At 40.8% G+C, this 18,096-nt stretch overlaps 1 protein-coding gene across 5 annotated transcripts in view; it reads left to right on the top strand.

Annotated features, from left to right (window-relative positions):
• Nucleotides 1-3,660: 3,660 nt before the first annotated feature.
• HDAC9 (histone deacetylase 9) overlaps nt 3,661-18,096 on the top strand; it is a 126,543-nt gene continuing 112,107 nt past the window's right edge. For all 5 annotated transcript variants that reach the window (XM_088533507.1, XM_088533502.1, XM_088533504.1 and 2 more), the window contains exon 1: nt 3,661-3,928. In XM_088533507.1, the coding sequence (XP_088389633.1) occupies nt 3,823-3,928 (106 nt within the window). In that variant the 5' untranslated portion in view covers nt 3,661-3,822. The remainder of the gene's footprint in view (nt 3,929-18,096) is intronic.

Genomic DNA, 18,096 nt, shown 5'->3' on the forward strand with positions numbered 1-18,096 from the left:
GCTACTAAAATGCCTTACATATTCCATAAAGTTGCTGATTGAGAGTCACCTGAGCAGCGTTAAATCATTTCAACAGTTTACTCTTACCTCTAGTGTCATTAAAGTTTTCTAAGTTTAGGAAATGTGTTGGAAAGACTGGAACAAAAAACTCATGTTCCTGTATGAAAATGTCACCTTATAACATGCATAGCCTTAAAAATAAAAAACAGATTTACTTCAGGCATGAACCCTTTATCCTTCCCCTGTGGGACTGTAAAGAAGCTATATAAAACCATGCGATTGTACAGTTACAGACTGGGCTGACTCAGCAAAGTGTTTAACTATGTGTTTAAATTCTATTGAAATCAATAGAATTTAACATGTGCTTAACTATTATGTTGAAAAGGAATGGATTTACACAAGTGCTTTAAAGTTAAGCATGTAGCTTTTCTGAAGTAGGCCCATTATACGTTGGAGGGAGTGGGAAGAATTCAGACTGTAAAAGCCCTACCTTTGGGGTGACTGACTTAATAAGTAAAATATTTTAATACATTTATATATATATATATTCTAAGAAATAGCACACAATGCGGTAGTCATTATAGTCTATGGATTAGCTAACATAGCATGTATCACATGTCTGTAATTTTAAAATTCGTATGCCGAAATTAAGCTTGCTTAAAGCTGAATGTCTGAATGTACTTTTTCTTCTTGAAAATAGTTTGCTTTTTTTTTTCATTTACTGAGCTATCTGAAATCAGATCTGTGAATGTTCTCTATCTTAAATAAGATACAGCTACATTTATAAGAACATAAAAACACATATGGATATCTAATACCCAGATCCCACACTTCAAAATTTTATGTGTTATGGCATCCTTTTACTTATTCCTGCAATGTTTCCCTGTAATATGAGGCTGATTATTTTGAGGTACTGAATCACTAAACAGAGTCACATTCTGGTTGTCTCAAAGGCATAAGAAATTCCACTTTAAAAAAAAAAAAATTTCTGTCTGTATTAGTGAAGCTTTCTATTTCTACTGGTTATCCTCTTTGTACTTTTGTGACACATCTGTGCTGGTACTACACATTTTAAACAAAAGATAGGATATATTTATTTTCAAGAGATAGAAGAACCTTTACTTTCTGACTCTTTTCAATGTTAGTTATTTCAACCAAATAGTTAGTTAGACCAAAGTGCTCCAACCTCAGGTTGCAGTGGTCTAAGCAGGTCTCCCAGAGGTGGTGCCAGAATCCCTGTGAATGCCATAGATAGAGTAGTAACCTTTGGGGGAGTGTATTATAATGGTCCATCATCAAATCTACTTGATTACCACTTACAAACCTGAGCTAACTCAATGGCACATGTTGTAAGGACAAGTATTACTTCAAATGATCACGATGCCAATTTTGTCAGCTGTAAATATTGCCGTTATAGTTGTGCCACTAGTCCTGTGCTGTAGCGCCCTATGTCTTCCTGTGCTGCCTCTGCCTTTGGCTTTGGCCCACCTGGAGTTGGGTTCATCCTGTCTGCGGGCCCTTAATTCTTCCATTGGAAAGGGAGCTCCTTCCTCTGTACCTTTGATATGGCAGGGCTCTTCCTCTCTACAAAACAGGGGAGGAAAGCAGAGATAATATGTATACATGGTAAATTGGTGAGGGTGGCAGGGGGAGAAAAGGCAGGGAGAGGTGGGGATCAACATGGGGATCCTGTTGGGAAATTCTCATTACCAGCTGCAATCTCCATGAGGAAGAGAGTCTCCCCTGTCTGAAGGGTCTGACCAAAACTCTTCGCAGAGTTAGAGGATGTGGCATGTGGAGGAGGAAGAAACTGTTTAGGAGGAAGAGAGGAGATTTGAGCCACAGACCTCCAAAATGCTGTAGATTATCCGGAGAGCATGGGAATATGACAGAACTTTGGTACTGTGGATTTCTTCTTGGGTATCGAAGTGGAAGAAATTAAAAAGCAATGCCCTTCACCACAAGCTATCACATTAGAACAGCGACAGTTCACTTCTTAGCCAAAGGGCAAAAGTGAGCCTCAAATATTCTTGGTATTCTTGCATCTTCAGGAATAGGAAGTGCTTAAGATAGTCTGGAGATTTGCTGGATCTTCTAGAGCCCCCTAGGACAACCCATGGGCTTCTTTATTCCAGGGAGTAATAGCTTCCCCGTTGTCATTGCCACTGTCCTCAGGTAGGAGCATGGAAAGTGCCTGGCCAGCATGCAGTGCTCATGCAGCTGGGAAATGAGGGGGTTTGGTCACCTGTGCAGCAAAAGGAGAGTGACATTTCTAACAGTGAAATGCATCTTGCCTCATCTAGGGGGAGGTCTATTAATCAGCACATAGAATATGCAACTTTTGAAACAGCATTATGAAAAATTAACTTGATGTAGCATGCATGAAGCCTCACCAAGACCCAGGGGAGCGTGGTGCTTTAGCCTGGCATGCAGGCACATGCTGCGATCCTCAGCGCACATCGCCTCGTAAAACTGAGAGGGGCGCAGTGCGGGTTGCCCGCTGCGTCTAAATATAAACGGAAGCCGCTCAGCCCCATCCAAATTTTAATAAGTCAACAGAGCAGTGCATGGTATGTGAGCAGGTCTCATTCGCTGGGCCACAACTCATAACTTACTACAAGAATTGTATGAAGCTTGCTAAAAATGGAAGTGCGGCTCAGAGAGAGCACGAAACCAGCTCCCTCCTCGCCATGTCCCAGCACCTCCAGCTGCCCCGGCCGCCCCCACTGCCCCCGTGGCCTCCGAGCTCGCCTGGTCCGGGCCGTGGGTCCTGGCGAGAAGGCAGCGGCGAGACTCGCCTGCTCGAGCCAACTGCAGCGTAGCCAGAGAAACGGGGCAACAAAAATAGCACGCCAGGATCGCTGTGCGTGGGCGAGGCAGAAACCACACGATGAGCAAGAGCTCCCAGTATTATTTTAGAACCGACACGGAGGCCTGCGCCTTTCGCTCGTTTTTCACTAAAAATCCTCCCCGGGGGAAGGGCAGGACAGGGCTGGGGTGGGGCCGGGAAGAGCCGACCACCGGCGGCCGTGAGCGTGGCCGTGGGTCCGCTGGCCTCCGGTGAGGTCTCGGCGGCCGGGCCGGGCGCCCTGCCCTCCTCACGACGTGCGCGGGCCCGTGGCGCGGGCAAGGGTTAACGGCGCTGCGGGGGGATGGCGCGCCTCAGAGACACAGACCGGACAGCTGTGTTTGCCGTGGTATTTTTAAGTGCATTAACGCAGGCTCCAATCGCCCGGCCATGCTTGACCTATTTTTGGCTCAGGCCAGCCATTGTTCTATTTCTGCCGCCGCTGGGCCGCGCGCGCCTGGTGCTTCACATGCAAATGCGGGGCCGGGAGCTGCCGAGCCCCCAGCGCGGGACGCAGCGCGCGGCCGGCCAGCCGCCAGCCCCGGCTCCTCGGCCCCGCGCGCGGCTCAGCCCCCTTCGGGGTTTTTAAGAGGCTCTACCCGCCTGCCCCCCCCCCCACAGCCTCCCTCACTCCCTCCTCTTCACCCCAAGAAAGCTGGAAGCACTGAGATATTTCTTCATTTCTTCTTCCACCTGCTGTTGGCTTCCAGCACACAACTGTTCCAACTCAGGGGTGCAGTGTCCACCAGGTCCTTCCCAGGCTGGGGCTGTGCAAGTGTTGTTTTTTTTTTTCTTTTTCTTTTTCTTTTTTTTTTTTCCTTCCCCGATAGCTCTTTAAACATTGCTAATTACTGAAGTGTTTTCTCTTGCAACCCTCACTGGAGGAGGTAGGACCACGGAGGGTCGCGCCTGCCGCCCCTGCGCGAGTGCCGTGATGAATCTCTCGTGTAGCTGAAGTACAGCCCGGGCGGAATATGCTGCAGACCATTTACGAGAGCGAATCGTGTTTTTCCTCAGATGGGGTTTCTGGACGGGAGCAGCTCTTGGCTCAGCAAAGCATGCACAGCATGATCAGCTCAGGTAAGCGCGCGGCACCGCACACCTCTCTGCCTCCGCGGCGGCGATCTCGCAAAACGCAACCTGCCACAACTGAAAAAAAAAAAAAAAAGACCCAACAACAACCCAGCCCCCAAGCCCCTCCTTTAAAGAACTGAGTTTATTTTTGTGGGCTTTTTTATAAGTTGTTGTTAACTAATTCTGTCTATGATGTTATTTCAGATATCAGCTGCTGCTTTTGGGGGGGGGGTCTGTTTTCTGCAGTCTGCTGCTTTCTAGCAAGAGCGAAAAGCTCTCGGCAGCAATACAGTTTGCAATTCCTCTCTTGTTTCATTTGTTTTGTTCCGGGATTGCAAAATGGGGCTTGTGGTACAGGCTTGTGCATGCAGAGAGGCTTCATCAGAGCAGACCTCTTCAGGAAGCTGCAGTGGGAGCCCATCACAGGCATCTTTGCATGTCGTTTTGTAAACAGGATTTGGGCTTTTTTCTGAGTTTCCCTTTCTCGAGTTTACATGCAAAGGGATTTTATATATATGTATATATATAAATCCTTTCCCATTTTCCTAATGGTGTTGGTTTAAAAAAAAGTTAAAGCAAGTCTGTGTCTTTAATATGCATGGCTTATTTCCTTACTTTAAAAATATTTGGGAGCTTGGCAAAGGTACTCAGATGTAATGACTCACTGAAATGTAAATTGAATGTATTTTTAATGAAGGTATTTCAAAGCTGTTCTGATGAAACATTGGATGTTTCTCCATGCACTTGAAGCTGTCTTATGTTTTCTAGTTTCTTTGTTAACTGTGTTTGAGACCGGCACAGGAGGTACTGAGGATGAATAAAGCCTCAACTGAAGCCATTCAATCAGAATATCAGTTTAGATGGACAAAAAAAAAAATCTAAATTTCAGATTATGTTTGCCCTTTCTCTCTTAAACTCTGGGTACCCCAGCTCTGCTTTTATTGGTCTCAACCTCTATCTTTTGAGACACCATGTTAGCTGCTTTGTATGTTTTATAATCCTACGGCTCTGACTTTGCTTCTCATGTAGTTGGCTTTATAGAGGACCTATACATAGACTACAGTGTGACTGGTGTACTCTGATCTTTGTTTGCCCCCTTTCCTCCCCTTTTCCCCCCTAAGTTGGCAGTGCCTCCCACTTGTTAAGTCTGGTTATGTTTGTAGACCACAGGTCTCTTCTTAGAGTATCACCTCTTCTGGTACACCTGTTGAGCCCGTATTTCCTCGGTTGGTTGGTCTGTTTATTCAACTGCTGTGAAGAACTTACGTTGTGCTTATGTTTTATTTATTTATTTATTTATTTTATTACATACACCTATAGAGCCGAACTGTGGTTTCAGATGTTAAAATAAATGGTTGTCTCAAATGGCAGTATTTTTCCTATCAGGAAAGACTTAGATGTGTCTAAAACTTATGATTAGTGCTTTCCAGTGTAGAAAGCCAAGACTACCTCATAATGGTTATAGACCAAAGGAAGGAATGAGAGACTGAAAAACTATTACATGCAGCATCAAATAATGAGAATCCCTAGGAGAAGAAGACTTCCAGTTGGTAATGTTTAGGAGTGGCAGTTTCCCTCCTCCACTAACAAGGTCCTGGGTTGGTTTGTTTCTTTTTCATTTGAGGTTTTGAGTTTTTGGGGAGCCCTTTCAACTTAGCACTTCATCTTTTTAGAATAGGTTTTGATCACCAAAGGCTTGTTTACAAATGTGAACAACTAAGCTGTAGCTAAGATAATGGATAAAAGCAGGAAGTTCTCTGAAATTTTCTTTATAGTTTTGCAAAATCATCAACAGTGTTGACCTGTTATACGAGTTACTGTCAGCAGGTGTCCAGTGCTTTTTTATTGGTCAGACAGGTAACACTGACTGCTTTTCTTTCTTTTTTTTTTTATTTTTTTTTAAATAATACATCAAATTGGACTTAGGTCTATGTAAGTGACAATCTGTTTTGTTAGCTTTGCTTCCTGGAACCCACCAACTAATCTTTCTTGACTTGTAGTAATTTTCTCAGTTGAAACACAAGAAACATAGGGAAATTTCTGTAAGTTTATAATATTGTTGTTCTTCTTTAGAGACAAAGATGTCATATAACATTTCATACCACATTAGGCTCATATAGCATTCTGTAGTACAAAGTAAAATAGAGTTTTTTTTTTAAAAAAAAAAAAAGATGAAAAGAGTCAAGCTCATTGCCAAATAAGAGAAATTTTAATGTATATACACTGTAGAATGCAAAATATCCTTTGGTGTTTCTGTTTGCCTTTGAAATACACAACCAGACAGCAAGTCATTGGTACTGTATTTAGTCTGCAGTTTAGTTCACAACACGTGAAACCACAAAGCCTGGTCCTGCTGTCAGGTACCTTCAGCTCGCTTGAGTTCTCGCAGATCTTGCAGGATCAGGCCTGATTAATTGATTATGTTGTATGTGTTGTGTCCATCTGTGCTGTGTATATGGGGAAAAAGAATTTCCCAGGGCATGATGGTGTGCTGCAGTGTTAGGAGTGTCCTACCTGCATGTACTTGCATGTAACTTTTGCTCAGTTTAAAAAGTTGCACCTATTTAAGATGAGAACAGGTCCCCGAACAGCTACAGCTTGCAGCTTTGATATTGCTGAAGTTCTAAAATAATAAGCACCGCATCATAAGTTCTCACTTAATGGGTTTTTAAGTTTGTCTGTTTCTGCACATGCAAATGCAGAGCTGGGGGCCCCAGAGAAGACAGAATCAGTGGCCAGCGGAAACATATTTGCAGAACAAACTGTCTGAGGAATTTCTGACAATAGCAGGCACAGGATATACTCCTGTCATGTGAAACTCTTCCTCTGGTATTCCCTCAATTACCGCTTTGCCTGTCTGTCTCCATTGCTGCTTGTAAATCGTAGTATGAATGAGATGATCTGGATAGGTACCAATCAAAAGTCTAATTATGAATGGAGCAATCGAGATCGGCACCGACTCAAGAAGCTGTATAATTTACACACACCTACACCTTGCTGCACGGAGCAGCCTCAGCTGTCTTGAGGAGGCTGAACTAGATTCTCCCATATGCTACTATTGCTCTAAATGCAGCAGCAAGTACTATGCATCTTTATTTTAGAAAATGATGCTGAAACATTCTTGTTTGATATCATACTTATTTTATTTCAAGACTATTTTTTTTTTTTAAAAAGCACCTTATTTGGAGGATGGTACTATTTAGCTATGCTGTTGCTTTAATTTTACCCAAAGCTTTCAGGTGAGCCCTTACTTTACCACAACATAAATAACAAACTATAACCTCTTTAATAAAAGTATTTGCTACAGCATAGTCCATGGCAAGAACACATGCCAAAATGTAGCAAATAACTGATGGCAGAGCTAAACTCCCCAAGTAGACAGTTGAATAAAGGGGAGGAAACAACCTACCTAAACTTAGAGGCTGCAGATGTGTGACTTCAAGAAGGAAAGCCAAGATTATTAACTTCTGGTGATTAAATACACTGGGCTGTTCTGCCAAAGGGTGAGATTGCTGTATTTGCTTCATTCATCACATTTTGATATATACCCTCCAACTGGCCTTCCAAAATTCCAGCTAAACTTTTACTGGATAAGGCATCTTCTACTTCTGGCCCAAAGCTGTTATTGAAAAATCAGGAGTTTAAGGAGATCTTGCATTTAAAGCCTTAGTTTGTCACTGATTTGACAGGTGACCTGAGCAAGTTATGTAATCCTACCTATGTCACTTTGCCCCTCTGTAAAATAAGGAAAAAAACGCTGGTCAGGCTCATAAATCTGTAGGGCAAAAGTAGTCTAAAGAGAATGTAATGATTCTGAATGATTAATTTGATTGATTCAGCCTACATACAGACTGCAAAATACTTGCACTTTCACAGATGAAGCAAGTGAAGGTAGTCACAGTGTTCTCTGCATTAATCAAGAAATTCAAGCTATGGCACTTGGGTGTAAGTGGCAGAATCTACACGCACCTTGATGTATGTGGGCCTGCAGGTCCTGCTAGCCCCCTTCCTTCAGTGAGCACTAATGTGGTAAAAGTTATTTTGTGTCTTGTATCTCCTGTGTGTCTGGATGGCCACGTGTACCCGCTTGTGTACATGCATTTTTGTTGCCTTCAGGGCAAGCTCTTGCACTCATAACTTTGATGTTTTTTCTACCTCCATCCCTCTTTTTTTTTGTCCTGGCCATACAAAACTTTCACCCATTCAACTGTTTCTGTGGAGAGATTGCAGAAAGCAAAGTTAAAGTCTCTGATATTCATAAAAAAAAATAGAATTATTTAGTGATTTGAATTTGGTAATGCACAACTTTATACAGACAGAAAAAGAGGTATCTATGTGTTACCTCTGGCAGTAGTTCTGCAGAGGGTTCCTCCTTTGGTATGTTGAGCTAAATCACTTTCTTGGAAAAGAGTTTTTTTGCTTTAGCCATTTATTGTTTTAGCTGTTCACCTCTTTTATACATCTTGGTTTGCACTGTACTCAGGGGCATGTGGTTTCAACCAGAGTCTTTCTTCATGCAGACCTGTGCGCAGAGTCCATTTATTTCATTAAGATTTGTGTGGGATATGAGGAATGACTGTTCCTCTTGCCAGAACTTTAATCAGGCTTCTATTTTACATCAAGTTCATGGCCCCTTGTTTTTGCACAGTCTTTACAGAGATAACAAAAGCTGTAAGAAAGCAGAACATTCAGCTAGAGAGCCTGCAAACACTCATGTCTTCTTGTGTGTGCCATATATATATGAATTTCAGGCTTTGGTGGTAGATAATGGGAAAGGTTTCAGGTGTCATTGCAATTTAACTTCTTCCAGCAACTATTGTTTTATTTTCATACAACGGATTTGATGCAAAACATTCTGGGGAGAGTAACTGACAGATATTATTGTGAAAAACATGAACATCTAAAATCCCCTGTTCCGTGGATCTCTTTAACAGGCTGACTCCTCTGGGTCAGTTATTCTTAGCCTAGTTATTTTCATCTTATGGCATTACAGGTCTAAGATTAGCCTGTTAGGCGTTATCATGCCATCTGAGTTACCTCCTAATATAACTGTACACCGGAATGATTATTTATAGACGGAGCATTCTGTCATTTTTGTGTTATTTCTGGTAGTTTAAATAAAGAAGAGCAACATTCAAGAAAAACCACAGATTCCTTCCTGCTGCCAAAACAACATGATAACTGCCTGCGAAGGGGCGATGATACTGTTGAATACGTGCGTTTGCTGCAGATGCAGCATCCTCTTTATCTCCTCCACTCTGCTAAATAGAGGTGCCTTTTAGGGTACCAGTCCCATCCCTGGAGGAGGGAGCGGGCACCAGAGTGATGCCCCTCACCAGGGAGAGCAGGGGATTCAGGCTGCTCCGGAGAACGAGGATATCCACGGTCTGTTTTAGGGCCTGGCTCTGTCGGGCTCTGTGTTCAGTGTGAACATGTCACAAATGCACACAGCTCCTCGGCATGGACCCTCCTAGCTTCATTACAGAGAAACGGTGTCTTCTGTTTAATTACGCTGCTAAACGCATTGTGCAGGCGTTGCGGGAGGGTTCAGCAAATTGACGCATTTTTAGCAAATTGTTCTTTATGCTGCTTCACAAACATTTCTGCTTATGAGGAAAACTCGATGCCTAAAGCAGAGCTGCCACTCAGAATGCAGGGAGGCTTATTCCGCCCTAAGGAAGTTCACTGGCATCCTTGTGGCTGTAGAGGTGTAACTAGGAGCAGGATTTTAGTGACTGCTTGACGAAGAGCAACAAAAATAATTAAGTAGAAGATTTTCAGCTACGTGTTGCTGCAGCCTCTGAATGTAATTGTTATTCAGGAAGGAACTCAGGAATTGTTACTCATTTATAAAATAGTAAAATACTGGTGATTATCATAATCTAATGAACTTTTTTTTTCTCCACCAAATAAATGGCCGGTTTCTACCACTGTGCATATGCTGGATGCAATCAAGGGGCAGTTAATTTGTTCTACTCCAAAATGTTACTCATGTAAAAAGGCTTGCAAAATCAGTAGAAGGCTTTATACAGTTGAATAAGTAAGTAGTACTGTTAAATTCTCCCATTAAATGATAAGCAGACCTTTTCTTATGTGAGCTTTGCAGTCTAACGTTACTGTAAAGGTACCTTGGCGTTTACTATAATCTGAGCATAGCCAACACATCCGTTTTATTTGTTCTGGGTCTCCTGGCTGTAAACTCCTTCTTGCTTTGTACAAACATGCCAAGAGTTCCAGGAATTCAAGCCCTTTGTTGATGCCTATGTTAGAAATGCAGGATGGCTTGTTCTAATGATAACACATTCCTTCAGATAATGACACTGAGTATCATCAGGAAGAGACAAGGGGAAGAACACAGTGAATCCTTCTGAAATGCCTGTTTTATAAATCATGCTTTTCCAGTCAAGGATGATCGTTCCCTCTCATGATCCATATGGATAAAGAATGTGAACCACAGGCAGGAACAACAGCTATTCCTTTTCTTTTCTGCAGGCAGGAATGGAATGATGAGAAGTCTTAATGTTAATTTAATAATTTCCCCCGATTGTTCTGTTCTTAATCCAAGTTTCCTTTTCTTCCTCAGTGCCCAAGGCCAGCACCTTGCTGGAGTCCAGCAGTAACAATATGAGAGCAAGCAGGGAACACAGACTGTTAGCTCCAAATCTTCTATAAAAACTCCTTTTGGTCTTTGCTACTCCTGTGTAACTGCTTTAACTCTGTTAGTGATGGCCTTTTATTTAGCTTATTTAGCTGTTCCCAACACCCTTTCCTGAAGGAAAAAAAAAAAAAAAAAAAAGTTCTCTTTATCTACTTTCTTTGATCCCTAGATCAACACCTTTATTGAAAAATGTGCTTTTTTACCCAGCCTTATCACTATTTTTTTTTCCCTTTCTTTCTCCACATTGTTAAAAAGGAAATCTGGACTGGTCTTGTTTTTGGGATTAGCATTTGAGATGCAGAAATGTACATATTACATTATCATCAAGAAACCTGAAATAACACTTCCTTCCCCAGACTTTGTGGGATTTTATCCTGAGGTGAATAGTGACAGAATTAATACTTCAAGATGCATAAAGAAGTGTAAGAAGTAGCAAGGAAAGTAAAGGCAGTGTGAGTCTCTGTGCCAATCTCCTTTTTAGCTAGATATATGTTAAGGACTAGATGTAGAAGTAATTTAGATACCTAAGAGTTCTGATCCTAAAAATCCCTTCCCAGCAGCTGATGGAATCTAGTGGGACCTCAGTTCAGGAAAACGCTTTGCCTTGGAAGCCAGCTGGGTGCTCCCCAGCCTGCGCTACCCACACGCCCAAAACTGCTCCAGTCTCAACGGGCAAATAAACTGCTTCCCATGCACTTGTCAGAAAGTGGGTGTCCTATCGCTTGCTGTCCCTGTTTTTCCTACGGGATTGATTTAAAAAGAAAAAAGATCCCCTTTCCTTTAAGCATTGATGAAGGAAGGAATTCCATAAGAAATAATGTCTCACCTGCATTTCTGCAAAGTAATATAAGGTGAGGTACTGACAGTATGGAAAGTGGTTTGAGGAAAATATTAGAGGATTTTATAAATGGAGTAGTAAAAGTGAAAGATTAGCAATGCAAGCACCTGCCATGTTAAAATGCTGCTGTGAGGGAGGCTGGGGAAAGGACTGAAGATGCAAATGAATTATGTAGGAGGTGGAAACTAGCAGTAATTGAAGTACACATGCTAGTTATCAATGAAAGCAAAGGAGAGCTTTGGGTGAAAACAATTAATTGAAATGAGAAACATTTCTGTCAAAAAATAATAATAATAAAAAAAACAAACATATTGACAAACAAAGGTTTGTCAAAGCAAAAGTTGTTAAAAACACCTTAGGGCTGCTTTATTCTTGTAAGTAGTCACACCATAAGCTCAGGGACCGACTGCCCTCTCTATCATACAGACTATTTTTCTGTTTTGCATGAGAATGAGTAATGTGTCTGGGAGAGGGCAATGGACAGGGAGTCTGTCCATGCACATGCTGGCACATGTGCTGCATCTCCCCACCCCTGCACAACCTTCCTAGAAACCTCTCCAGGGCTTTTACCATGAATTACATTGCTGTGCCACCTGCAGCATCCCTAGCTTGTCCTTGCTGGTTGGCCTCATTGGCAGTTTTCTAAGCTTTTTGCTTCTTTTCTGCATTTTGTGCTTATTTCCTCTTTTTTGGTTTTGTTTTTCCCCTCTCTCCTGCCAAAGCAGACAGGGTGATAATGGGGCAGCTGGGAAACTTTTGAGGGACAGAAAGGAAATCACAAATGGCACCAACAAAGAGCTTTAGGCAAAGCAATAAACAGGAATGCTAATGGAGCTAAATTAAGTAACAGTGATGCTACGGATGAATAAGGATAGTAATACTGATATAGCTATTTTGTTCAAAAAATGAACTGTTAGAAATGAGTAATTCTTTCTAAATAAGAAGTTCCCCTAGGCTAAAATTCTCAAGTATCATCTCAGGGAGAATAAGTGTCTTTTTGCTGATACACATACACAATTACAGAAGATGTATATGGATACACATCACACCAAATCTTGTCCCTTTCTCCCTCACTGCCCAGGCACGTTTTAAACTTACCAATTTTGCCAAAATACTATAATGTGCCAAAAGTCTGAGGAGCTTGGAGGGTCCACGGTTGGTTTAGATGAGCCTGAATGAGCACTCTCAGGCTTCAAAGGGATTTTCCTCATCCTGCAGAATTTGCAGCACACACAGAACACATCCCATAGACTTCCTATCTCTGTGCCGTTCTCCATCTGCAAATCCCGGGAGGCCTGGGGCACCACACATGGGGTGAACACGTGTGTGCACACACACTGCTGAGGGCTGCAGGAAGCCCGGCCTAAGGGGCCGCGTTTGGTCCCTCAAGGGAACGCTAACACTAGGGTAGTGACTAGGAGCTTCAGATACTACCCATTAGCTACCATTAGCTTCAGTGTTATGATGCAGACCTCAGAAACCCAGTCTTTATTACTTTTCTCATCTCCCTATCCCTTCTTTTTTTTCTCTCTATTCCCACTGCATGTGAATACTAGGGATGTGAACATATAGGGCTCAGGACATGGGAGAGAGGGAGATCTCCAGAGATACCGGCTGGCATTGCAGGGCAGGAAAAGAAGCAGTCTTGCCCTCTAGGTGTTCCTGACCATATCTGTACAGGCTCAGATAGTCATGCGTCCACTTGGACCTGATGGGCAGAACAGCCAGCCCAGACTGAAGCCTGAGCTGGTATTTACTGTGCAGCTGCTTGTTCCAGCATGAGGAAGGAAAAGCGGAATATTCTCCTTCAACGTGCTGCAGTTTATGCTAGTTTCAAGTATATGTAAAACTGCTGCTTGAGAGATGTCAGTGCATCAAGAATAAACCCCTCACAGCTTTTAAAGGACAGAGCCTGAAATTTAACGCCCAGTTAACACCTTGTTAAATTCCATTTAACTGCACAGCATTTTTTTCATTAAGTAGAATTTATACTAATACTGTCCCAATGAAGCTGTCAATTTTTGCCTTTTATTATCTATAGGATAGATAATAAAATCTATAGGAGAGATGCTCTGTTAGGATGAAAGGGAGATGCCCTACAAGTCCACATTGTTTAGCTTACAGTGGGCAATATTAAATGGTGTCTGTCCCAACAACCTGCAGCAAATGTGAATATACTGGTATACTGCACTCCCAAACTATAGGAGCCCCGATGAGGTGCCGTGTACACAGTCTGCTTCAGGAAAGTCTACATGGCCCTTGCATGTGATTTTTGATCAATCTTTTTTTTTTTTTTTTTAAGTCATTTCTTTGTGGAGAAATTGTTCTGCCGCACATTCTTCCACAGAAATCCCCCCAATTCTCCTTTGCTTTTGTAAGCAAAGAATGCTCCCACATGCCCCTAGCCTTTCTAGTTAATCTGGAAATCAATTCAAGTTACAGGAGGGAAATTTTCCTTCATTTAGTGCTGCTGCTTAGTTTCCATTTTAAAAAAGCATTTGATACCAGTATCCTAGTAAATTAAGCCCAAAAAATAAGTGCTGCTGACAAGCTAGCAGACAGGTCAAAAGGATCTTAAATTGTTCCAGTTGTTGCTGTTCATTTTTAAGGCATTGCAGTCTCAAGTTTAATGTACGTAATTTGATAAATTGATGTATATTTACTAAGTGCACTTTTTTTTTTTCTGTATCAGAACTCTTCGAAAATGCTTGTGCTCTTCACAGTAAGAGAGGATACAAGATCTGGAGCCAGAGGGTTTCTTTCTTTTTTTTTTTTTTTCTTCATTTGTGGTCTATTGCTATGAAATTTTTTACTTCTGAACTTGGGATAGCCCTGAATCATAAGTGGGACAAAATGTAAAACCAAAAACACTGATTATAAACATTTATGTAGGAAATAATGTATTTTCTCCAATTATCAGAACTTGGTATTAGAACTCATTGTACAAAATGTCCATAGAAAAGAGAAAATTCCACATTCTTACTAGATAACATTTTCAGATATTTCAACTTTGTGATCATGAATATAAGGTCTACCCGGAAGCCAATAGCTACTTTTTGCAAATGAGAAAGGTTGTATAGATCATCTAATGTTTCTTCTCTAAATCTAGCTTACCCTTACTTGCACTCCCCGGAAGGCCCACAGTTATGTCAATAATTCTCATTTATAATACGGTCACATTATTTTCCTCTTCCAATATAGACAGACAAATGCTACAGTGGATATAAATAATGTGTTCCATTTTAGGACTGTAGGAAGAAAGCATGGTAGTTAAATGGAAATCAGCCTCTTTCTTCTTATGGAAGGAAGTCTTTCCAAGCTCTTAATCATCTTAAATCCAATTAGCCTTTTCCTGTTTCTGACATGGTTCCCTTTGAGATGGGATAATCAGAATGGAATATTCGTGATGACAAAGCCGCGTTGATGAATACGAAAACGTACTTTTATCCTGCTTTTGTACTTCCTGTTCTCCTCTTTGAATCCGGCTGTACATGGACCACATGTTGTCACCGAGCTGGCTGCGGTGACAGCTGTCTGTTTTTAAGGTTATGTCGAGGTTAATAAAGCCTGAGTAAGCTTTGCTTCCACTCGTTCCTCCCAGTAGAAATTACCCTGCTTGTATCAGGACCAAATGAAATCTTCTATTTTGCTTCCCCAGATTTGCTTGCTCTGTAGTTTTAATCCGATCAATCTTCTTTCCATTATTCCAGACTTATATTAAACCTGTATCTCCGGTGCACTATCAACCTTCTTCTAAGTTCCAACGGAACATTTATTTCCCTTCTGCTTTTTATCTTTAAAACTGTTTCTGATCAATGATAGAATTCTTGTAACTTCATGCAAAACTCCAAGAAGTGTACAGGACCCAAAGTGTTCTGAGACACCTAGTGAAGGGCTTCCGGAGAGTCCACATAGAGACCGTGGAGCAGATCCTTAACCGGGACCCTTAAAGGGTCGCAGCCGTCCTGAATTGCGGGCCCTTTTTGGTCACCAGTTGGTTAAGCCTTGGAAAGAATTTCTTATGCCTTCATGTTTCAAAGTTTGCATGCAGTTAAAATTCAAAGCTCATAACTGCAAAACTACAGAGTTTCCATCAAACTTGATTTGTTCTGTAAATGTCGATAAGATTAAAGCAAGTCACATTTAAACAAAAATTGGCTCAGCTGTTGTTGTTAACAGAGGATATCATTTCTGAAAGAAATGGGGAAAGAGGAAAGAATCTCCCTTTCCCTTATTTTAAAATTACATACACGACTATTATTTGGCTAAAAGAATTTTTGCTAAATGTCTTGTAAGATTAATCTGCAAAATCTCAGACAAAATGAGAATTTTTAAATCCAAAACAACTTGTCATAAAGAATGAAAGCAACTACAGCAGCTCATGCATTTTAACCTTGACTAGACTGATCACAACTACAGTGGTATAAAAGGATCATATTTAAAATGAGCAAAATGCTTATGTTTCACATTCATTTGCAGTACTATGTATAGTTCTGATCCAATGGGTTTAAAATGAAAATAAATTATAAAGACTACAAATCTGATACAAATACTGCAGGATAAAACATATGAAGAGGGATCAAGGGAACTATATTTATAGCCTATAACAGAGGGAACACAAGGGACATGGGCACTGGCTATAAATAACTTTAAGGTAACAATATAAATGAAGGAAGGGAATTATTTGTTCTCAAAAGATGGTAAAACACGGAATAAGAGCCTGGAGCAACGAAAAGAAAAGTTTAGTTTGGATCTTAGAACTTTTTTCTAGCAGGAAGAGTTATTGAGAACAGAGACAAATAACTCTGGCAGGAGGGTGAATCACTACCAAAAGCACCAGCTACAGCTTTTCAGCTGCTTATTAAAATGAGTCGTAAATGGAGTCATGATGGAGTCCAATTAAATGCAGTTATGTTATAAAATTCACAGGGCTACCCTCACATAAACGTATTCTTTGTTCATCTCACCTGTTATATTTTCTAATACTTATGTTTAATGATACATATTTGTTTACTAGGAAAATTATATGTAGGGAATTTTCCTTCCAAGACTATTGTGCAGTTTTGTTCAGATTAAGGTTAAAAACATTATTAGTCAATTATATTAATCACGCAGTTTAAAACCCTATTTACTTGCAGATTAATGTTAAATAGGTAGTTTTGCTATCTTTCTTTGTCTAACATCTAATTCAGTAGCAGTGATAGTTTTCTAGATGTTTAATTTAGACTTTAATTCTTAAAAGCAATATATGTCATAAGTGTTGTTTGGGTTAATATTGACCAAATCCTGTACAAATGTTTGAAGTGTGTTGCTTTAAGAAAGGTATGGGTATTTAAAGGAGGAGGAGAACATCATTTCCATTTCCATTTCCATTTCATTCTCAGCTGTTTTACATTGTTGAACTATTACTGCCACTCAGGTGCTTTAAATGAGAGTAGTTCTGCTCTTGAATTAGAAAAATCACCTGTATTTGAGATTTCTAACCAGTAATGGATTGTGTCCACTGGGCAGTAGATCAAAAGTTGAATCTTACAGGCATTTGCACCATGCTTAGTTAATACATACCTCTTTTCCCTACCTTTTCTTACTCTCTTAGTACCATTTTACTCATCTTTCTTAAATCTCCGTTTTAGTAAAATAGTTGATAAGATTATTTCATGTGGGTGATTGATAGAAGAAAAAGAATACTGTGTGATGGAGGGCAACAGCGGTAGGTATTTCATTTTATATTTGGCACATCTTTTCTCACCCCTGCTTGGCTACACTCTCAAAATTGGTTTTCTTCTTCAGTCAGACGGCAACATTGGATGACTGTCTTCTCACTCCATGGCCATCCTTAATAATCAGGAGCGCCTCATGTGCTGGGCAGGTCTCATTGTGTGATACCTTTAGCCAGCTTGGATACCTCTGCTCCTCTTCAATATGAGATCACTTAGAAACATCTAAGTCATAGGGCTTCCCATGTCCTCTTCCTCTGTCACCTGCACATCTGTCTTCTAGGCTGAGAAGGTTGTATCTCACATGCCACAAAAAATTACAGGCTCTTGCTTTTGGAGATGATCCAGCAGAGCTTACTGATGCCTATTTTAGGCCTTCCCTGAATTCCATTGCTTTATAGTGACACAAAAGCTCAAGGGTGCTCAATATTGTAGTAACATAATGGTCCCTTCACCTAAAAATGCACCCTTTCCATGACTGGAAAAAGGTGAATCTTTTCATAATCTGTCTTACGATTCATTGACCTGAAGGATGTCATATATTTTTACGATTTGTTACGTTTTAAGGCTCCTGCACATTTGAAACAAAAAAGGCCTACAATCTACTGTTGGAATATTATGGAAATCAAAAATGATTAAATTTAGTTGATAAAAAAGCTGTTAATTTCCTGAAAATATTAAGATGGCACTTTCACCTTTACTGTGACTTTTTAGATCAAAGAATAAACAAGTATCTACAGACCATCAGTTTTCCATTAAGTGAAAATGGCAGGAAGATTAGAAGTAGAGTTATTTGGCATGTATCATGGCACATTTCAGTGTTTAATGTTTGTTATATTTTGAATGAGCTGTCCATAAATATTTTCATACATTTTTCTGCCAAGAGGCATCTGTCTTATACTGTAAAGGTCCTTATCACTTTGTTTACTGATTTCACCTTCTTGACGGACAGTATCCTTGT

Source organism: Tinamus guttatus, unplaced genomic scaffold (genome assembly GCF_059628265.1).
Source record: "Tinamus guttatus ecotype Peru unplaced genomic scaffold, ASM5962826v1 Tinamus_guttatus_pri_ptg000503l, whole genome shotgun sequence".
NCBI classification, from domain to species: Eukaryota; Metazoa; Chordata; class Aves; order Tinamiformes; family Tinamidae; genus Tinamus; species Tinamus guttatus.